Source organism: Drosophila tropicalis, unplaced genomic scaffold (genome assembly GCF_018151085.1).
Source record: "Drosophila tropicalis isolate 14030-0801.00 unplaced genomic scaffold, ASM1815108v1 contig_593, whole genome shotgun sequence".
In the NCBI taxonomy this organism is placed as follows: domain Eukaryota; kingdom Metazoa; phylum Arthropoda; class Insecta; order Diptera; family Drosophilidae; genus Drosophila; species Drosophila tropicalis.
This window is the reverse complement of record NW_027173070.1, coordinates 10,995,523-11,016,635: the sequence shown is the minus strand read 5'-3', so window position 1 is coordinate 11,016,635 and position 21,113 is coordinate 10,995,523. Positions and strand designations below refer to the sequence as shown.

At 35.2% G+C, this 21,113-nt stretch overlaps 1 protein-coding gene across 4 annotated transcripts in view; it reads left to right on the top strand.

Annotated features, from left to right (window-relative positions):
* Positions 1–21,113, top strand: part of side-VIII (sidestep VIII) — an 83,441-nt gene that overhangs the window by 46,142 nt on the left and 16,186 nt on the right. For all 4 annotated transcript variants that reach the window (XM_068291143.1, XM_068291141.1, XM_068291142.1 and 1 more), the window contains 10 exons: positions 6,378–6,510; positions 10,225–10,430; positions 13,884–13,997; positions 14,700–14,909; positions 15,023–15,174; positions 16,048–16,192; positions 17,319–17,449; positions 19,724–19,883; positions 20,277–20,491; positions 20,893–20,974. In XM_068291143.1, coding sequence (XP_068147244.1) covers positions 6,378–6,510; positions 10,225–10,430; positions 13,884–13,997; positions 14,700–14,909; positions 15,023–15,174; positions 16,048–16,192; positions 17,319–17,449; positions 19,724–19,883; positions 20,277–20,491; positions 20,893–20,974 — 1,548 coding nt within the window. The remainder of the gene's footprint in view (positions 1–6,377; positions 6,511–10,224; positions 10,431–13,883; positions 13,998–14,699; positions 14,910–15,022; positions 15,175–16,047; positions 16,193–17,318; positions 17,450–19,723; positions 19,884–20,276; positions 20,492–20,892; positions 20,975–21,113) is intronic.

Genomic DNA, 21,113 nt, shown 5'->3' with positions numbered 1-21,113 from the left:
ATTATTATGCAAATTTGCTTTCATATTAGTGGCATTTGCTCTGTGCAATGAAGTCGACAGCAAAAAGAAATGACAAAGACAACTTAGGAGAAACGCCAAAAGAAACGAAGTGAAGACATGCCAGAACAAACTTCAAACTCAAATGACAACGGCAACATTTGCTGATTTGGCAAAAATATGCGAGAAAAGTATAGGAAAGCAAGGAGAGGAAGAGGAGGGGAGAACACGAGGGTAAAAGGCGACGCCATGACATTGCCGGAAAATGCTAGCCAAGAAAATTGACAGCGAAAATTTAAATAAAAATCTTGTCAATATTTGCAAACCAACTGAACAGATAGACAAAGCATAGCAAGAAGTGGACTGTGGCGAAGGGGGAACTCAATATGAGTAACACAAATTGTTGTTATTTGAAATAAGTGCAAAACATTTGCATAATTCACTAAAAACCATGGGTCATAAACATAAAACAAGCTGGAAATGCTTAAAACCCTTTTTAGGGTAGCGGCTGTTATTTATGAGTGCTCCCACGCACACATTTCCCTTCACTTCTTCTTCCTTTCTTCAATATCGACTCTTAAATCTATGCCAAATTGTAAATGATTTGCGAGTCCTTGTCGAAGGCTTGCTAATTGTTAACACCCGCCATTTACCTAAGACTTTCCATGCATCTCTTCTCCACTTAGTCTTACTTTACTTATTTCAACAACCTACTTCTTCACGTCAGCATTCTCCTCCTTTCCTTTTTCTTATTTTGCTCCCCCGTGTGTTCTTTCTCTTACGGTTATGACGCCATAAAATCAAAATCAAAATGATATAAAAATTTCGAGTACAATTGAACATGAAATCAAAGGAAAAGCACTCAAGAACTGAGGCAAATTTTCAGTTACAATTAAATTAAATTTTCAACAAGGAGTGAAAACAGAGAGGCGGCCGTTGGGTGGCGGGTGGTATGTGTTTAGAGGGGGAAGAGTGTAGCAACAACAACTATTCATGTGTAAATTTTTGTAAAGAAATCACAAAAATAAAAAAAGTGAAAGGAAAAGAAGGTAAAGAGAGCGAACTAAGGGCGACAATTACGAGTTGGTCAAGTTGTCGTGTTTCTTTTCTTCCTTGCCTTTTACTCTTGCTCTCTCTTTCACTCAATCTTTCTTTCTTTTTTCCATCGTTGTTTCGTTTTATGGCCATTTGGTTTATGTAATACCAAGTCTTTGGGTATAAAAGTAAAGGGCGATGACGACGACTACGACAACGACGACGTCGGCGCACTTTTAATGTGCAATAAACCGTAACGATAATGATTATGCCTTGTAGGGGGCAAATCCCGCCGTCGCTCACCGCCCGCCCACACCTTACACTGGACTGCCCCTTACACACAATGGAAGCGGCTGGTGTGACCCTCCACTAGGTCTATAGCCAGCCATTGCCAATGCAGGCAGCAGTAGTCAATCGTGGGCATAAGTTGACTTTAATGTGCACCAAAGTGGCAATTATTGAAAGTGCTTCTGTTTTTGCCTTTTCAGACCACCCAAAAAGAAAAAAAAAAAAACTCACAAAACATTTGGCTACAATTGTGTTGATTTTTAGCAAATTATTTTTATATTTAATTTAATTTTTAGCGTTTTATTCTCTTTTCTTGTTTGTTCATAATCCACTCAAAGTGGAAAGGTGCCGCCTTAATGAAAGGAAAATGGAAATTCAAATGGAATTCTTTCATTTTGTAAAATTCAATGTCAAACGAGGCGTTAGATAACCGAAACATTAACTGCCCATTAACCGTTATAAGAAATTACTGCTATATATTTGATACAAGCAACATGGATAAATTTGTTACCGTTTTAAATTCTATCAAGATAACTGCAATTACATAATTATAATTAATGTGGTAACTTTTATAACTAAAAATCAAGGTATGTAGGAAAATATTGCTATTGGCCACAAGATTACAGTTAATGAGTACTACAACCGTTTATAAAGCTTAAGCGTTTTAACCAAATACAGAATTGGATAGCCCTTATGAGTTTATGGTGAAAAGCCGCTTACTATACTAAGCGATATAGCAATTATTCATTAGCCGTTTTCAAGAATAGAGATGAGAAGCAAACGTATTTTTAGGTGGGAAAATAAGTTTAAATTCTTTGCCCAAGAACGATTGTTGGTCTCTTGAAATGTCGATATTAAAAATGGAAGAACTGAACCTTTCAAAATCTTTATAAATATATATAACTATATATAACCTTCATTTTTTGTCCGACGAAACAGACTATATACACGATTCCTTTTTAAATGCTTAATACATGGATAGTTATTTCGTTTACTCAAAGAATACTTCAACAGTTTTTCATTCTTAGACATTGTTAATTATTTTTATTAGCTTAAAGCAGCCACAGTATAGAAATTAGTTCCACTTTAATAATATTAGGCGCTTGCCTTTTCTCTCTCCCATGAAACTTAGTGTCACTTGCATTGGCTATTTAAGCTCATTTATTTGTACACCTTCAATAATTTCTAGCTTCTTTGTTGGCATTTTCTTATGCCACTCTGGCCATGGCAATAAAAATAATTGGCTATAAATGCGCTAAAAGTCAAATATGGAGACGAAGAAAAAGGAAAAGGAAAAAGGCAAACACCACATTGGTTTTAATTAATGGAAGCCGCACTCGGAAGTGCCACTCACACGCACACTAACACACACACACACACATACATACAAATATTAGCATTTTTATGAGTTTTGCCTGACTTGGAGTCACCGTGTGTGTGTGTGTCTGTGTGTGTTTGAATGCCATCAAAAAAATGTGACAAGAACAGCAAAAACAAGAGTTACCTTGTCAATTTCAAGTTGCGTTTTGTTGCTCTAATTTTATGTGCAATTAATTTGCCACAGCAGACAAATTTAATGCATTTGCAGCATATGCGAGTGTGTGTGTGCAAGTATGTTTATGAGTGTGTATGTTTGTGTAAACTAATGAGCCAAACATGAAATTTGTTGACAAACTCTGAAAAATTTCTCATCTTCCTCAACCTACCAAAAACAAAAAAAAAAAAAAATTTTTAATGGCTTTGCTTTTTAGGCAATTTAATGTTGATTACATTTTCATGGGCTCCGCCCAAAAATGAAAAAAAAAATGAAACTAAAGACCCCAAGAGAGTGTTTTTTCCAGTAGTATAATTAGCTAAAATACAAAAACACTTTAATAATTCAAATACATAAGACTTAAAGCCTACAAAATACTATGAATTGAAAATGCCGCCCACACAAAAACCAACCACAAAACACAAATGCAAATGATTTTGCAATTTCAGCAGAAAATCATGAAGAGAGAGCTTTTGGCATTTTCTGATTGATTTTTGTGGATAGATGGGCAACAAGGATGGAAAAGCAACAACAAAATTCACTGTAAGTCAAGAGGACATACAGTCCCACAGAGCGATAGAGAGATAGAGAGAGAGAAAATCTCTAATTAGCTAATTGCTATAATTAAATGTTTTGCTAATGTTGGCTTTTCGTTTAACTAAACGCAAGGATAATGTAAATTGTGACCCCCAAAATATATATTCTGAGCCGCATACACACTCTCAGATAGATAGAGGAGAGAAATTTCCAAGTTACACACGCACTGACGGTTCCTTCCTTACAGCTTCCTTCTCTCCCTTTGCCACAAAACACATTCCATCCTCATCATCATTTTCATTATTATTGCGGTTCATGTCGTTGGCCTAATAGCAAATCGAACATATTTGCATATGAAATGAGCGAAAAATCGAAACATGGCGTCACTTCATGGCATAGAAACCAAAAATCCTGTTGAGTTCCGCAGCCTGTGCCAGCAGATAAAGACTTATCTCTTGTTATTATGCAAAAAAAAAAAAGGAACGAAAAAAACCCATAACTGAAAAAGAATAGAAAATTGAAAGTCATTTCCCGGCAAAGCAATTCGTGTTCTTCTTATGCCAAATAACATTCTGTTGATTACCTATGTATGTATATATAACGATATATCATTTGCTTTCCATACAAGATTTGTGATTTTCCACTGCCTTTAAAGTTTATGGTGATATCATACATAGATACCAAGAGTATTCACTTAACTTAAAGATGGTCGAAATATCAATTAGGAATCTCTATATGAACAAGACAGCAACAAAAGTAATGCTCTAAGTACAGAGGAAAACGAAGGCATGGCAAAGGATAAACATTGTATACACAATCTAAAAGGAGGATAAACAATTGTGATTTAATATTTTAAAATATTGTTTCGTTTAAAGGCAAACTCTTCTATCATTCTCTATTTCAAACCTACAAGTATCATTACAATCCAATCAACAGATCAAACAATAGATAGATTACTTAAAGCAATATATATCTATCCGATTCATGGTTTACCATATCCATACATGTTATATGAAAAAAGTTTTCTTCTGTTTTTGTGAAAAAAATTTTGATTCTTGCTGTTTTTTAAAAAATGTGTCTTTTTTTTGAGATTTCCCTAAGGAAAAAAGGTCACTTACCATACTTGTCCCTACTGTAAATCTTGTCATGGCCAAAGGTTCAAAGCCTGAGAGTACAGCGCCGTTTTAGTCAATCTATTGCATACTTAAGAGAACAAGTCTCTCCCATCTCCAGTTCCTAGTTAGGTAATGCTTAATCATTTTCATTAATTACTCCTGTTCGTCTGTGCATAATATTTTCTGTGCTGTTAACTTGTTGTTAGCTTTTACAATAGTACAAAAATAAAAGTTATTATTTTAAATTATTATGCTGTAAATAATAATTGCAATAATTTTCCTCAATTTAAGAATAATTTCAACATTTTCATTTTACATTGGAATTGTATCCTCCTGCCGCAAATAATTTCATTTTTAACGCGAAATACCAGCACAGAAATATATAAGTAAATTCTAAATTTACCATAACGATTAGACAGAAATAGTAATTATAAAACATAAATAGCATAACACAATTTTAGTTTATTTTAAATTGACTATTTACGAGTAAAACATTTAAGGTAAAGTAAAAGCAACACAGTTCCAGTTGTAGATGGCAAAAGAATGTGAAAATGAAGGCCTAATTAAAATATTTCAAGCTCTTTTTTTTTCCTTTTGCTCTTGCACAATTTTAATAACTTTGTTTCACCGAAAAACGATAGAACAAGACAGAACGAGCTACAGACCCAAAAAAAGAAATGCAAATTAGTTTACAAGTGATTTAAATAAGATACAAAAATGGAAATAATTTTCTGACAAGGGATACCAAGCAAAAGGCAAAGAGAAAAAGAGATAACAAAGAGCAAGAATACAGAAAAAAAGGTTCAACAAAGTTATAACAAAGAAAATCTAACGAAAATTGGCTAAAAACAAGAAAAAGCAAAAAGAAAACGCAACCGAAATATTTGAAGAGTATTAAAGCAGGCGTAAGAAAAGTGTAAAGAAATGTGAAATCACTTTGAATCAGTCAGGAATATACAAAATTAATGTCAACTTCAGACAATAATCTCATCTGCCTACCCCAAAAGGCTACAGAGATGAGGAGACCAAATTGAGGAAGAGACAGACAAAAGATACGAAAAGCAGGCGAAATAATGAAAAGGCAAACGAAATTTAAGTGCAGGCCAAAAATAACACAAACAAATGCCAAAGCCAAGCCAAAAGAAAAGAAGGAAAAAAAAGGGGGAAGGAAATTGTTAAGAGAGCAAAGACTTGGAAAATAAGCCCCAGCAAGCCAAAAGGACATAACTCAAAAAGAAGAAAAAGAAAACGACAACGAAGAACAAGACAAAGATAGGAAAAGAGTGTATTGTGGGAGGTCGGGATAAAGAGAGGAACCCCCAAAGAAATTAGCATAAAAAAAGGATTTGCTCGCTAATTTCACTTTAATGTAAAGGCAGGCAGCCGCCGTCTCCCACTGCTAAGAATGGATATGACCGACACACAGACAGACAGACAGGCGAAGACGTCGCCACCATTACGTCACTTTTATCTTCATCCCACTTTTCCGCCCACTGTCTCTTGTCTTTTATTTATAGCATTATTAGTGGCACACTAAGTAAAAGATCGCCTCGTTTTTTTTTTTCCTTTTTGGCTGCGTCGTCCTCTTTGCCCACTCTTTGGGTACTTCTATCAGTAATTCTGTTTTCCACTTTTCTGGCATCTTTGGCTTGGCTTTTGGTAGTGGTTGGCCCCAGCTCCGGCCCTCAATAACAAAGTGCTAATGCCCTGAGCTAATTATACATCATTTGTTAGCCAGCATTCTCTTCTCTCCACTTTTTTTGCGTTTGTTTTTGGTTTTCATTTTCTGTTTTGCCATTTTTTTTTTTGTATGTATATATGTTTTTGTCACATCTCCATCATTTGGTCTTGTTTTTTTCTTCTACTTCCAGGTCCACCCGTTCTATCTGAATCCATAATGGGTACCATGGGTCGTTTACCCTGCAATGTGACCCCACCCATTTATGAAGATCGTGTGGCTTTGGTTATTTGGTATAAAGTTGGCCTAAAGACACCTATATATAGGTAAGTTTTAACAATATATATGTGTATGTCTATAAATAGACCATAAAATAAGCTTGTATTAATTGTGTATAAGGTCTGTATGGAAAATAAAGTAGATATCTTGATATCTTTCATTTGTTTGAAGGAAAGTCAAGTTCATTAAAAATGCGCTCATAAGTATGCTACAAAAATAGATTTAAATGTACAGAGGAAAAAGATTTCAAAAAAGTTGAAATAGAAAGCTAAACTTATATTTTCTTTGCTGAATTTTTATTCACAAGTATTTTAGTTAAACGAATTTTCAATTATTCATAATGACATTCAGTTTATATATAATTATTATTGCACTTAAAATCCCATATTAAATTCTTTAATGTTAAATTTAAATTTATTGCCTCTGATCGTTAACGATAAAAATGTTGTAGAAAACATATTTGACCCGAAAAAACTATTTCTTTTCTGTTCAGATTTAAGCGATTGTTTACTTAAGCTTACAGAATAAAACAAACAAATAACTAATAGTTCTTTAAATCTAATAAACCATCAAACAATATTATCAAAACAAGTTAGAAAAATATTTATAAAAGCAGCATAAAAATAAAACTTTCTTTTCCCTAACTAAAATTGAAACGCATTCAATAAAAAACCAAAACTTTTAATCGAACTTTTAAGTCAAAAAAGAAAAAATAGAACCACAAAAAGAACATAAAGGAAATGCCAAAAATACTAAATAACACATAAAATGTTTTGAAAGATAATTTGATTTTTTTTTAATAAACAATGCAAAAACACAAAGATAAACATATAAATATGGGCATTATATAAGCAGCAAGCAAACAACCAGAAAGCAAAACTCAGTTTCTAGAAACTTTTGTAAGTTGTGACAGAATTTTAACTAAATTTAAAATATTTTTAAAACAGAACAGACAATTGATGTGTTCTTTATTTGTCATATTAATAACAAAGTTTTTAATCCAAAATTGGATTCAAAACAAACAAATTCATGGTAAAATTTTTGTATTCAAAGGAATACAAAGGTCACAAATCTGTTTATAGATTTAAAAGCATGGTCCAAATGTAGATGTAGAGAAAAAAATATAAAATATCTTCTTCTAAGACTAACTTATTAATCACTGAGATTCTTAATATAAATGAAAACTAGTAACCAAAAATAAATTGCGAAGGGATAAGTCCTTGCTAAAAAAGAAAACATATTGACCTAGTGTACGTTAAATGAAAAGGTAAACTTTATAAGCCAAACAAAGTGAGGCAATTTTATTTTCCGCATAGGCCTAATAGTTGAAGTTGCTGCTGTTGTTGTTGTTGTTGTATGTGCCGCCATACCCAAATCAATTGTCAATTTATAAATGCCAACGTGGCCGTTTTTGGTAAGGCGGCAAAGGGGTTTTCCCCCTTTCAATCTTTAAGCTTTTGTGTCAAATGCAGAGCCACAAACCGCAGCCTGACCTGACCACAAACATTTCAACCGCGCACACACTCACACATACAAATACACAGAAACGTATGTATAGTAGTTACGTATACGCACTGAGGTCCATAAATAAACAAAATTGATTACCACAGACAACTTTTGACGCACTCAACCCGCTCAGTCAACTCGGCGAGTTGTTGTCCTACTTCAGTTTCAGCTACAGCTACAGCCTCTGCTTCTGTCCATGTCAGTTTTGGCGTTTTTCATTTTGATTTAATGCCTGCTAATTAAGCAATTTTTCGCATGTGTTTCTCTCTCAATTTTTTTTCTCCTTCTTTTTTGGGGGCCCAGACATTAAATTAGCATAACTAGAAAATTACAGACACACAAATACAAAAAGCGAGAGAAAAACACATTGAGTTTTGTGTAAGGCGAAAAAGTTTTTCATGCCAAGGTTACAATGTTAGGGGAGAAACAAAAAACTTTTTCAATTATTCATGTCTAACATTGTATGGGATTGTGTCCTTGTTCTACTGGTGTCTATGCCTACATCAAAGGCGCAAAACTTTAATTGGATTTGTTAGATTTGAAGGCATCATACACACATACACATGTGTGTGTGTGTGGGTGAGTAAGTCTTAGACAGACATAGATGAAGACACTGACTAGCTGCTGCTGATTAGCCAGCCATTGACATGCGGCTAAAACTAATTGAACTTTCACTGAGAGCTAAAGCAAAAAGGACTTTTCAAGGACTTGCAAATGACTAGAGCGAAAATAGTAATTAGCCTTGCGCAACGACAAAGAACGCCGGGGATACAGTGGCCATACTCGAAGTGTTCTCAACTCTCTTGTTTGTAATTAAAAACCACTCAGCAAGTAAATTAATCATAAAAAAAGAAGAAAAAAGAGGAATGAGGAGGTGGGTAAAGTCAAGTGAAAAGAAAACCCCATCCACATTTCCATCTACGCTCCATTTCTTTTTCAGTTCTTATCCCATTTCTCATTCGTCGTGGTAAAAATTTAATTTTCACTCAAATTTGGCATTTCAATTTTGGCATAACTGCTAGCAGATCGAATTTTTATTGCCCCAACTGAATGTGCGCTGTGCAAAGGACATAGCTCATTATGTCCTTCATCTCTCTATCTGTATGTGTGTGTGTATTGATGCTGCCATATGTTGCTGTAGCGAATCAAAATCGAAATGCAATAAAATACAGACACAGACAGAGCCAGCAGAGAGCCAAATGATAGGAAGAAGAAGAGCTGTCAAAGAGCAACTGGCAGAGCAAACAGGGATAAGGATAGGATATATTGACGTGCAGGTTAAAATCAACTCAATGGCCGACAGATTTATTGCAATACTTAGCAACATAACATTTTTTTATATCCCTTTTGCCCAAGATTTGTGAACAGGGTGAGAATGTAAAATAACAACCAACAACCGAAGCAGTTGAAAATTATTTTTAATTACAGAATAAATCTGAAGCTTGAAAGGTTTGGACTTCAAAATTTATTGACTATTAACTTATTAAAAGATTTGTTTTGTACTCACGAAATAGATTTTCATTTTAATGTTTCCATTTTTGAATTGTAATAGTTCAAGTCTGCCTCTCTTCTGATTTTCTTTGCAATTTCTATTCTGAAAATATAAAATTTTAAATTAAATCTATAATAAAATATCAAAAATGTTCTAAATAACTTAATAATTTAGTTCTTAGGTGTTAACTATTAATCTAATAGTTTTTTAGCTTTAATTTAGAAAAACTTATTCTATCTAAAATATTCAAAGATCTCTACAAAAAACGATTCCCTACTTTTGTTATAATTTTCTTGTTTCAAATTGAGAATGAAGACTTCATTATCCTTTCAAAACGACTTTCAATTAAAGCTGTGCCTAATGCATATTTAATGAAGAAATTAAAGATAAATTTAAAGAAGAAATAGCAAAATGAAGCAAATTTTAAAGTCTTTTGGATTGACCAACAAAATGAGCTCATTAGAGAAAAGTTTTCTCGCTTGTGTAAAAGAAAGAAAAATCAATAAGCCATGATTACCAACTAAAACAATAAATTATACAACAAAACAAGTCAAAGTTTCGAATTCGTGGGTTTAGAAAGGGGGGGCTCACCAACTGGATTATAAATTCATGACAAAAGCCAATTACAACAACATTTTCATGGAGAACTTGGACTTTGGATACAAGGAACATGAAATGAAATGTACAAGCAACCAAACATTCGAACATTATTTAAACTTTCTTGGAATTTTCGTTTACATTTCTCTTTTTTCCCATTTTGCAGTGTCGATACACGCGACTCGAACTTTGCCCAGGGAACCCATTGGTCAGATGAAACGTATCGAGAGCGCTTGTCCTTTCATGTCGAAGGACGTGCCGGCACTTTGACCATCAAGTCAACAACCGAAGATGATACGGGCGAATATCGCTGCCGTGTCGATTTTCAGAAGAGTCCCACACGCAATTCCAAAGTGAATTTAACTGTCATAAGTAAGTACGACATATATATATATATATAAGAACGTATGTACATATAGAGATATACTATGTATGGAGGGTATATAATAATTGAGCCAGCTAATTTGTGCAGCGACATATCCTGCCAACCAATTTGCCACCCCGTTCGCTCTCAGTTGTTGGACAAACACATTAGTTACAGCTAAAGAAGACTGCCAGCCATCTAAGTTGGAGTGTAAGTGTATGCTTTTCGGTTTTGGCTAACTTTGCCAACACCATCTCTTCCTTCATTTCATTTCACTTCCATCTTCTCTTCTCCGTATTTTGCTTTCATTCCTTACTTACTTGGCAAACAAGCTTTTAAAGTGCCAACTTGGCGAAAAGTTTAAGCTGACCCTGGTTAAAGCTGGAAATCTACCAAACTGATAGCAAAACTGAACTAAACTGAGAAGAAGAAGATGGTGCGCAAAAAAGTGCAGCTTGCAAGTTTTTGAATTGAATTTTTTGTTGCCTTCCTCTTTTTTTTTGGCCATTTAAATGGTTTTTACCATTAGTTTGCTCTGTGGCATATATAGAGAGATAGAATCACAGAATATGTCGAAGACAGAGATAGAAAAGTGAGAATATGTATACATACATGTGAGACTATTTCTTATATGGAATGAGCAGCACCAAAGCAGACAGGAACAAATTCTATTGGAATTTTTTTCAGTTTGCTTAGTAGAAGAAACCTTGTTATTTCCACAGGAAACAAATCTTTATGCATTCATTTTTTTGGGCAAGAGCCAATCCAAGCAATCGTTTCTACTGAGAAGTATGTTTACAGAAATATTTTGGTTAAATACAAAAATTGAATTGAATGGCAATAAAAATTTCTAAATTAACATTGAGATTAAGAAAATGAAAACCTATAAGTTATAATTAACGTAACTTTGTGTAAAAGTCATTAGTATAATTTAAGATTATAAACATTTTATGAATTCATACATACAAATTTTTTGTTACATAAACAGTAAAACATAAAGTATTCTCCAAATTATCTAAACATCTGACATTGTTTCACATCGAATTTATAATTGATAAGTCGATTCTTCGTATCAATTCGTTTGAATAGTATTTTAGGAACATATTTGTTGGAGTTTTCTTCCAGGAAATCCAAACCCATTTGCATCTAGTTCTTTTCAATTCTACATAAATTTAATTTTAACGAGAAAGTAGACTAAAAATCATTTTTAATAGTACTTACTACTACATTTTGCTGAATTCGCATAGAACTTCAAAGATTAACAATCATTTTACATTTCAATCTTGTTTTGGATAAATGCAATGGATTGGTATTCCCTACACCAACAAACTACACAATACACAATACACAATTTCATTTCAATTTTTGTAAAATGCTCCTTTTTTTTTTTTGTTGCCATATTTGGTAAATTCTTGAGTTGGTTTTTATGCCTCACCTGTGCGAGTTGGTTTGGGTGTGTGTGTGTGTTAGTGTGCATTGAGCTTGCAATTTACCATTAAAATTTATATGCATTTCGAAAAGGCGTTTAGCTGTAATATACGACTAAGGCTTGAGTCCTCGGACCCTGGAACCTGGACCTCGATTTGAAACAGGGCCGCATAAAAATATTGTTTGTAAATAGTTGCTCCTCCTGGTGTGGTTGCTTCTGCTGCTAGATGAAGCGCAAATGGGGCGTGGCTATGTTTTACAAACTTCTTGAGCATGTTCAACATGCCCCATTCTTCTTACGTGTGAGTGTGTGTGTGTGTGTGTGTGACATGTGAAGCGTAAAACCGGAGGCAGGATTTAGAACTTTGTATGTTGGGTAACGAAGGAAAAACCAAGTAGCACACACAGAGAAAAAAAACTTTAAAGAAGATATTAGATTAAAAGTTGCCCCAGCTTGGTCACCCCTCCCTCTCTTCCCATTCTGTGTGTGTGTGTGTGTGTCTCTCTCTCTCTCTCTCTGGGTGGACAGTTTGGACAACTTGCCGCTGCTAATGCGAGCGGTAACAAGAAGCTGCTAACCAAACCAAATAGAAATAGTTTTTGGACAAAAAAAAAAAAAGGGAGGAAGAGACGGGGGCGGTGAATAAGCGAGTGAATAATCGCAGCAAAAGGCCAGTCAAAATAATGGCAAGTGGCAAAATAAAACAAGCAAATTTGGCCAAAATTAAAAGTTTGCTCAACACGTCTGAGCTAAAATTTACGGCTTTATTTTTCGTATAGACCGTGCTACAAGAATGCAATGCAAACACACACCAAAAATAAAAAAAAGAGACAGAAAGTTAAGGATGAAATGATAGAGATAGTGAGAAAAAGAGATGAAGAGTGCAAAAGGAGCTTCAAAGTGGAAGGAAGTCCTTGCCTTGGCGGTGACTTTGAGGTGAGAGGCGGCATCCTTTTTTTCATCCTCGGCTGCAGGTCGCCACCGCACCTGCTGAAGTATTTTCTTTTTCCCTTTCCTCTCCTTTTTCTTTTTTTTGTGGTTTCTCCTCTTTTATTTTCTTTTCCACCCCCCAGCTCCATTTACTCCTCCAATGCTACTGCCGGCTCTTTTGGAGCCAAGTGAAACATGGCAGCTGCTTGTCTGTTGAAACTGGCTAAAAGAGGCTGCTGGCTGCTAGCTGAGCGGCTCTTTAATATTTACGACAAGCGAAAGCTCCTCGGAAAAAATGTTTTCCAACGCATTCAAGTTGACAGTGTGCAAAAAGTTTAGTGGGCTAAAAGCAAAAGCATAAGATCATAATGGTTTAGTAACGAGACTAAAGCTACTTGAACTTTTATAATAAATTAATTACCATTATCCACTGAATAAAACGTTCTCTCAACACGTTAGCTAAACAGGTGAATTAAAGCCTATGAGCTGCCATGCTCTATCATCGCCAAAGATAAATTACCTTTAATCTATTGAATTCTTTTAGTCATAAACTGACAATAAGTATTTTCCTTTTCACATTTTTAGTTCTTGTTTTAGATTTTTATAATTTCATTATATTCTTTTAGGCTTTCTTTAAATCTTCTTTGCATCTGCCATGTACTTACTTTGAAATTCAATAACTACTTTACTCTCGAGTTTTACTCGAAAATTTGAGTTTTTGATCGAAGATTCAGTTTTCTCTTACCTTAATAGAATATGGAACGCAGTTCCATGCTTTATTTTCCATAAAGCCAATGGCCAGTTTGGATTTAGCTAGTATTTAGATGTATTTCTGCAAATTCTCTTTACCGATCACTCAGTAATTTAATATTTTTAAGCTATAATTCAATCGACGCAAGTTATATGATGGCCAAAACAAAATCGATGCTCAATTCAATTCAACAAGAATTTGAAGCATCAACCAATCAATTATGGGAACCACTAGCAATCCACAGCCACTTTTTCTATTGTCCTATCGACCATTAACCCGGGAAATCTTTAAATCATTTAAAAATATCTTTAACTGATGAAATTTTCATTTATTTTCTGTAATTTTTTATAGTACCTCCCGAATCCGTGATAATATTGGATAGCAAAGGTGCCACCATCAAGGATCATACACTGGGACCCTACAATGAGGGTTCCACAGTCAACATCACGTGCGTGGCCATTGGCGGTAAGTTGTTCTTCTCTTTCCCGCCCCTTACCACTTTCATCAAACCAAACTCCACACCTTTTCTACCCAATGCACGTGTCTAGGCAAGGGAAAGTGTTGATGCTGCTGCTTTTGTATCTGACAATTAAAAGTGATGAGCATGGAAAAATACAGATTTTCCCCCCAAACATTTTATTTAATTTTCACAATGCTGTCGACTGCACGAACCAAAGCTGCCACCAGACCCGTGTCCTTCTTTAACCTCCCCCCGTTCTTGCTCAACCACTCTTGAAGACCCAAGAGTACAGAGCACACACAATGCCCACACACACACACACAGAGACACATACACAAATTGCATTGAGAGCACTTGAAAATTGCTAAAAGCCAAACAAGACAACAAATGAAACAGCGAAAGGCACTTGTACACACACTTGCACACACCCACACACAGCCCCACATACATATCAGTACACTCATCCACTTCTTGCACATAAACAAACAGCAAGCAAAATGCTGCCAGCTAAATGTGGCAACAAGAAGGAAGATTCTAGGGGGTTAGAAGGCGGAGACAACTTCAAGTCTAAGCCGTATAACAAACATATCAGTTGCACACACCGCAGCAGACCGCACTCTTATCCCCCAACACCATCATCCCCACCAGGCGGCGCATCATCATTCACCTACCAGCCACTCGATAATTTTCTTTCTTTTCATTTTCAGGACGACCTCAACCGAGAGTTACCTGGCTGCATGGCAATACAATTCTAAACAACTCTGGACAGGGACATCCCCTTTCAGAGCGACGTGTGGGCAATGTACTATCATTGACCAAACTGAAACGAAAAAATCTTCACATGCAGTTAACTTGTCGGGCGGAGAACAATAATTTGACAACGCCAATTACCAGCAGTGTCGTCTTGGACATGAACTGTGAGTTACCACCCAATCCCAAGAGAACTCAGTGGGAGTCATCTAATTAATTGCCTCTCATCAACTGTGTATCTCTCGCTTTTTCATTCATTCTATCTACTCCACTGTTGCAGTGCGTCCTTTGATTGTAAAGCTGTCGGGTGAGAATCGTCCCTTGTCGGCAGAAAATGCTTATCAGTTGAGTTGCGTTGTCATTGGATCACGTCCAGCACCAACGATTACCTGGTGGAAGGGCAGCACAGCCATGAAGAATACACATGAAATTGTAAGTACTCAAAAAAAAAAAAAATAAAACACCAAAAGGGGGAAGCATCAGAATTAAAGTTACCTGGCAAAAACTTTTAAAAGCACTTAGAGCTCATTTTTAGACTTGGCCGAATTGATTAGGCTAATTTAGGCTACCAAAATGCCTAAAGATTTCATTGCTTAAAATTGGTAGCTATGAAGGTATTGGAAGCTGATATTTTGGAATATGTATAAGAAAAATATTTATAGAAAACTCTGAAAATAATTTAAAAAAGAAACTTAAATTTGAAATAAAATTCATCCTAATCCAAATTTTATCTTTCGTAAAAGGGTGAATAAGAGATTTGATAATAGAAATAATGAAAGCAATTAAAAGTTAATTGAATTTTATACTTCGGTAGCAATCGATTTAAAGAGTAAATAATATAATGTTGAATGATTAATATTTATGAATTTAAAAGCATTATATATATTAATAGTTAAACATTCGATTTCCTTACGATAAACGCATTCAAAAGTCTAGAAACTGTTTATTGAGGTTAATGTCTCCAAATGATACCCTGGATTCAAGCTAGTTCCAGTTCCAGTATATAAACATGCAAATTTTCAAATACTGTCATGCTTGTTGGTAATGTCCAACCCAAGAGCAAACTTGTACGTCTTTTGCCTTGAGTCCCCTTACCCCCTACACATGCTTTGCGGTAATTGAAGTTGCTTCAACACGGTAGTCACGTAGCGGTTGCCAGGAGGAGTCGCAATTAAAACCAACCCCCTTAGAAATCTTTATAAAGGAGTAGACGAAACAAGCGACCAACCGACCGACCTAGCAATGGAACGTGCCCGGCAATTCTTTATTGGTATCTCAACCCCATCCTTTCTCTCGTTATTTCAGGCCAATCCGGATGGTAATATGACCACCTCAGTGCTGACATTTACGCCAACCATTGATGATCGCGGCAAATTTCTATCGTGTCGTGCTGAACAGAGTATGATACCCGAATCGGGTATGGAGGATGGCTGGAAATTGGACATCTATCGTAAGTATATTCTATTTCTTGTGGCCGCAACTTTCTCATATATTTTTTGTGTTTTATTAATTAAGTAAAACTTCAAAGACACTCAATCAGGTGGCGTGGCGCGTATGTTAAATATTTAATTTGGTTGAGCAACTTTTTAATGAAAACGAAAGGCACTTTAAATATATATTTTCTTGTAAAAGACGCCGACGAATTGGTGGCAAATCCACTCCTCCACTACTCTCTCTCTCTTTTCCTTTCTCTTAGTCTTGGCTCTACTCCACTTTTGCCTTTTACATTTTCATTTTATGGCTGTTTTTTTTCTTCTTCGTTTTCCTCTCAGCTGTGGCAAGTTTTGGCAAATTAATTTCCCAGCTTCGGCGGCCGTGGCAAAGTTTTTCCCAAGTAAAACTTGTGAAACTTTTTAACCCGCCGCAAATACCGCAACGCAACGCTAGCAGCGACGTTGGCAGCAAAGTCATCTTTACGCTTTTACAGTTTTCGACCTGTTTGCACAAAATTTAAATGGCAAACCCCTAAAAAAAAAAACACACCAAATCTTTCTACCCCTCTGGTCGTTTTTTTTTTTTGGCTTCTTGTTTGCCTGGGCAGTGCGCGCGGTTTTTGTTGCTTACCTTTCAACCGAGTTTTTCACCCAACCCAACCATCGATTGTAAACCCTTTGTTTTTGAGGAGTGTGGGCCAAATTTGTTTGCCCAATTTGATAGATTGCTTAATAAGCTTAATTGATACGCATTTGCCTGGCCAAAATTTGATTTAATTAAGTTAAAACTCCTTGTACTACACGTGCTGGCCACTTGGCCATTTGGCGCAAGTAAAACTCGTAAAACTGAAAACGAATCGAAACCAAAATAAACAAAGTATTACCGAAAAATGCCTAATTGCCTTTAGAAGCCCAGTCAGTAGGCCACAGCCACAAACAACAACAACAAATAAAGTGAGCGAAAGTAACATGAATCCGCATACTTAAATTGGCCAATTTGTAAGGCTTACAGCAATAATTACATCGTCTTACAATTTACAATGTGTTTTTGGCGTTTCCGTCGTTTCGCCATGACAGCAGCCAAAAGTTGATTAAATACCTATTCAATTTTGCTTCATCCCCTCCCTTTTCTCTTTCACACAGATATACCAGTTGTTAGCCTCGAACTTGGCACAAATTCGTTAAACTCAACCCTACGTGAAGGCATCGATGTGTTCTTTGAGTGCAATATCAAATCGAATCCATGGATATATAAAGTCAGTTGGCGACATAATGTAAGTACAATGACGAAGCAAAAAAAGAGTTGTGTATGGGTAAATTCTTCATAGAAAAACGAGTTTCCAACTAAATTTGGTGCAAAGTGTGCCATTCTTAGGGAGAAATTAATGTATTTTTAGAACCAAATTATGTCATTTTGTTCAATTAAAATAATTGTTACAATGATGCATTATTTAGCAAAAGGCTAACGACCACTTTGCGATTTTAATTTAATTGAAAGCAATGGATTTTGTATCTTTTTTTTTAGAACGTAATCAGAAAGTAGTGGAATTTCTTTGACTTTTTGGAGATTTGAGTTTGAAAATTGATTGCGAAAACATAGTTTAGCAATTAAAAGCTTTTAAAATTGAACGAAAAGCAATTTTAAAATGTATAAAAATGTTCCAAGTTGAGTTTTTAGGAAGATTACTTTATGTTTTATTTAAGCTAATACTACATACATATATGAATTTAAATCAATCAAAGAAATTTTTAGACAGTTTGAACTTAAGTCAAGGCGGAATTGTTAAGAAATTACAAGACAAAACATTTTAAAAATCTCTCGTGAAAACAGCACTTAAAAAGGAAATAAAAGTTTAAGAAAATGTCAAAGAATCTTTTTAAATCGCAAACAAATTATAAATGAATTTTTAAATAAAATTAATAATAATATCAATTATTCATGCTTGCACATTAACTTCCTTTTAACAATTCAAGAAAAAAAAAATTACAAAATGGCAGACATATTTTGTTCGCTTCACTTGGACAATTTCATATAATTTTTAATTCTAGAGACAATTCACTTACACAAAAAATATTTTCACATGTTCAATTTCCCAGGGCAAAATAAGCCTTGTTATTTACCTTAACTCAAGAACCACATACTATAAGAAGAAGACGAAATTTTTTTTTTTTTACGGTAAACTGTTACCCAGCGATTATTATTATATTATTATTTTCATTATATTCCATACATAAATTACCTTCAGGCATAGTCGGTAAATCGAAAGCCAAGACGCAGCCACATACATAATTGTTGCATATTTTAGGGAGCACACAAAGGGGAAGAAACCAAATGGGTGGATAAATACGGGTGCGATTGCGGGGGAGGCAAAAAACCAGAAAATTACATAGAAAATTTATACAATTTATTATTGAATTATTGAGCACTTAACAATTTATGCAGCTGCCTGCCAGCCGACAGCCGCTGCCAGTTGCCAGTTGCCTGCGGGGTATAACATGAAAGTGTTATTAGCTTCGAAAATGAAATTTATTTCAATTTTACACAGTTCTCGGTAAATTGAATTTAATTCAATAAATTATTGCCATACATTTTATTGGGCATAGCATACAAAATATGTGTATATCACATCTACGTATATAGAGAAATCTATATAGACATTTATTTACTCCTTAGTTACCTGTACTAAGGGAAAGTTAAAAAAAGAAGAAAGAGAAAGTTAAGGCAATCCGAAATGTTAAGTTGAATAAATTATATTTTTCAAACATTTTACAAAGAGTTTACATATCAATATTACAAAGAACCATTCTCTTCTAGTTGGTATTCACTATGTACATAGCCTTGGACCAAATCCCAAGACTAGGATCCGAAATATAAAACTATCTAGTTTCCTTTCAGAGTTAAAAATTTTTTTTTTGGCCTTTTACATTTCTCTTATAATGATTATAAGTGGAAGTGATGTAAATTGGCCAAATGAACAACTTTTTTCATTTAATATCATATCATAACTATATAAAACGCCAATCCTTCATTAAAGCAAACGTTTTTTATTAAATGACGTTTAACTTCTATTATTCAAAGCTTTTCTGTCAAGCAAATAGGAAAATAAAATTAATAAAAATGGACTTTTGTCTCTAGAAAAATATTCATCGATGTCCTGACAATTTCGACCCAAATGAAAATCAACCATTTTTTTAACCAAATTGGAAAAATTTTTAAACTCTATTATAATCGAATGTGGCCTAATATCGGCCAAATTTGAAGTTCGAGACAAATACCACAAGGTCTAGCCAGAATAATACCTTAGTTATACAAATAATACCAAATTTTCTTAGGTAGTGTTAGGATATAGATAATAAAATAATGAGATATTTGAGATATTTTTGAAGTCTCCACTACCTTTAAACAAAGTGTTCCATAGGGTATTTAAATATTGACAAACTCTACTATGATCCACATTTCAATTTGCGTTTGGTAATTGGAATTTACTCTTTCTTATCTGTGTATGTATTTCCCGTTTTTTTTTTTTTTTTCGGTTTCGTTTTCGCAGGGTGCAATTCTGTCTAACAATCCAGCCGAGGGCATTGTTGTGGCCAATCAAAGTTTGGTCCTACAAAATGCCAGCCGTGCCCGAAGCGGCATTTACACCTGTGTGGGCAGCAATCGTGAGGGAGATGGCGAAAGTAATCCCGTACAATTGGATATAAGATGTGAGTATCTGACGATGTCAATCAACACAATAACAGCAATTAAACGAAATCAACAAGTGAAAACTTTTGACTTTAGACAAAGTGTTAATTTGCATAACATTTTAATTATTATTGAAAATTGAAAATCTTTTGGTTTTTCATCAACAAATTCGCAAAACATTTGTTACTTTAGTACAATGGAGAGAATTATGACAAAATCCTTTTGGACAATGATAATACCATAACACACAATGTCAACTTGACTTTCTCTGGCTGTCAAATATTAAATTTAAACAATTAAGAAAATAAATCAAATATTTGAAATGTTGATTGTGCAAAGTTCAATTCAATTGAATTGAATTGAATCAAAATTGTTTTGTGTTGTTGCTTTAATTATGCAAATTCTTTGTGCAGTTGCCCCGGTATGTCGTGCTGGCCAGAAGACCACTTACAGTTCGGGACGTCATGAGACTGTTAAAGTTGCCTGCGAAATCGATGCCAATCCCAGTGAGGCCACATACATCTGGAAATTCAATGCAACACAGGGTGAAACAGTTGACATACCCGCCTCACTGGTAGCAGTGGATCGAGGGCGCAGTGTGGCCCACTATACACCCATGACGGAGAACGTAAGTAAACAGAAAGGAGAGACCCCCATCAAGCCCCATCCATTTGTGAGGTCATATAAATCAGTCGCCTTTGCCTGAACACAGGCAGAGAGACTGGAAAAGAAAGGGGTTGAGGCGGTGGAACAAAGAGGAGGGTGGCGGCATCACATAATTTTCCAAACGAATTGTGGTTTTGAATTTTCAATTAAGGTTGAAAAGGTGTGTCGCCAACGGCGTCGCCATGGTCGGGCCATCGCCGCATTGCATGCATAAATTAAGCCAACGAAATGCCATTGCATTGTCACTCATCCTGCCACCTGCCGCCACCCTATCTTCAACAACATCCACCCACCCATTCCCACTACACTCTTTACAATCATGTGTGTACAACCCTTCTTCGTGTTCTTCTTTACCGATTGCAGGACTATGGAACACTACTGTGTTGGGCTAGCAACGAAATTGGCGATCAAAGTGAGCCCTGCGTGTACACAATAGTCCCGGCAGGTGAGTAGCAATCCATTCATCCCCCAAGCCAAGCCACTTCTCCTCTTATCACAAAAAAAACAAGAGGAAAAAGGAAAAAACCCCCCGTTCAAAAAGAGAGAGAGAGAGCTAGGGTCGGAGGGGCAGAAGGTTTACTACA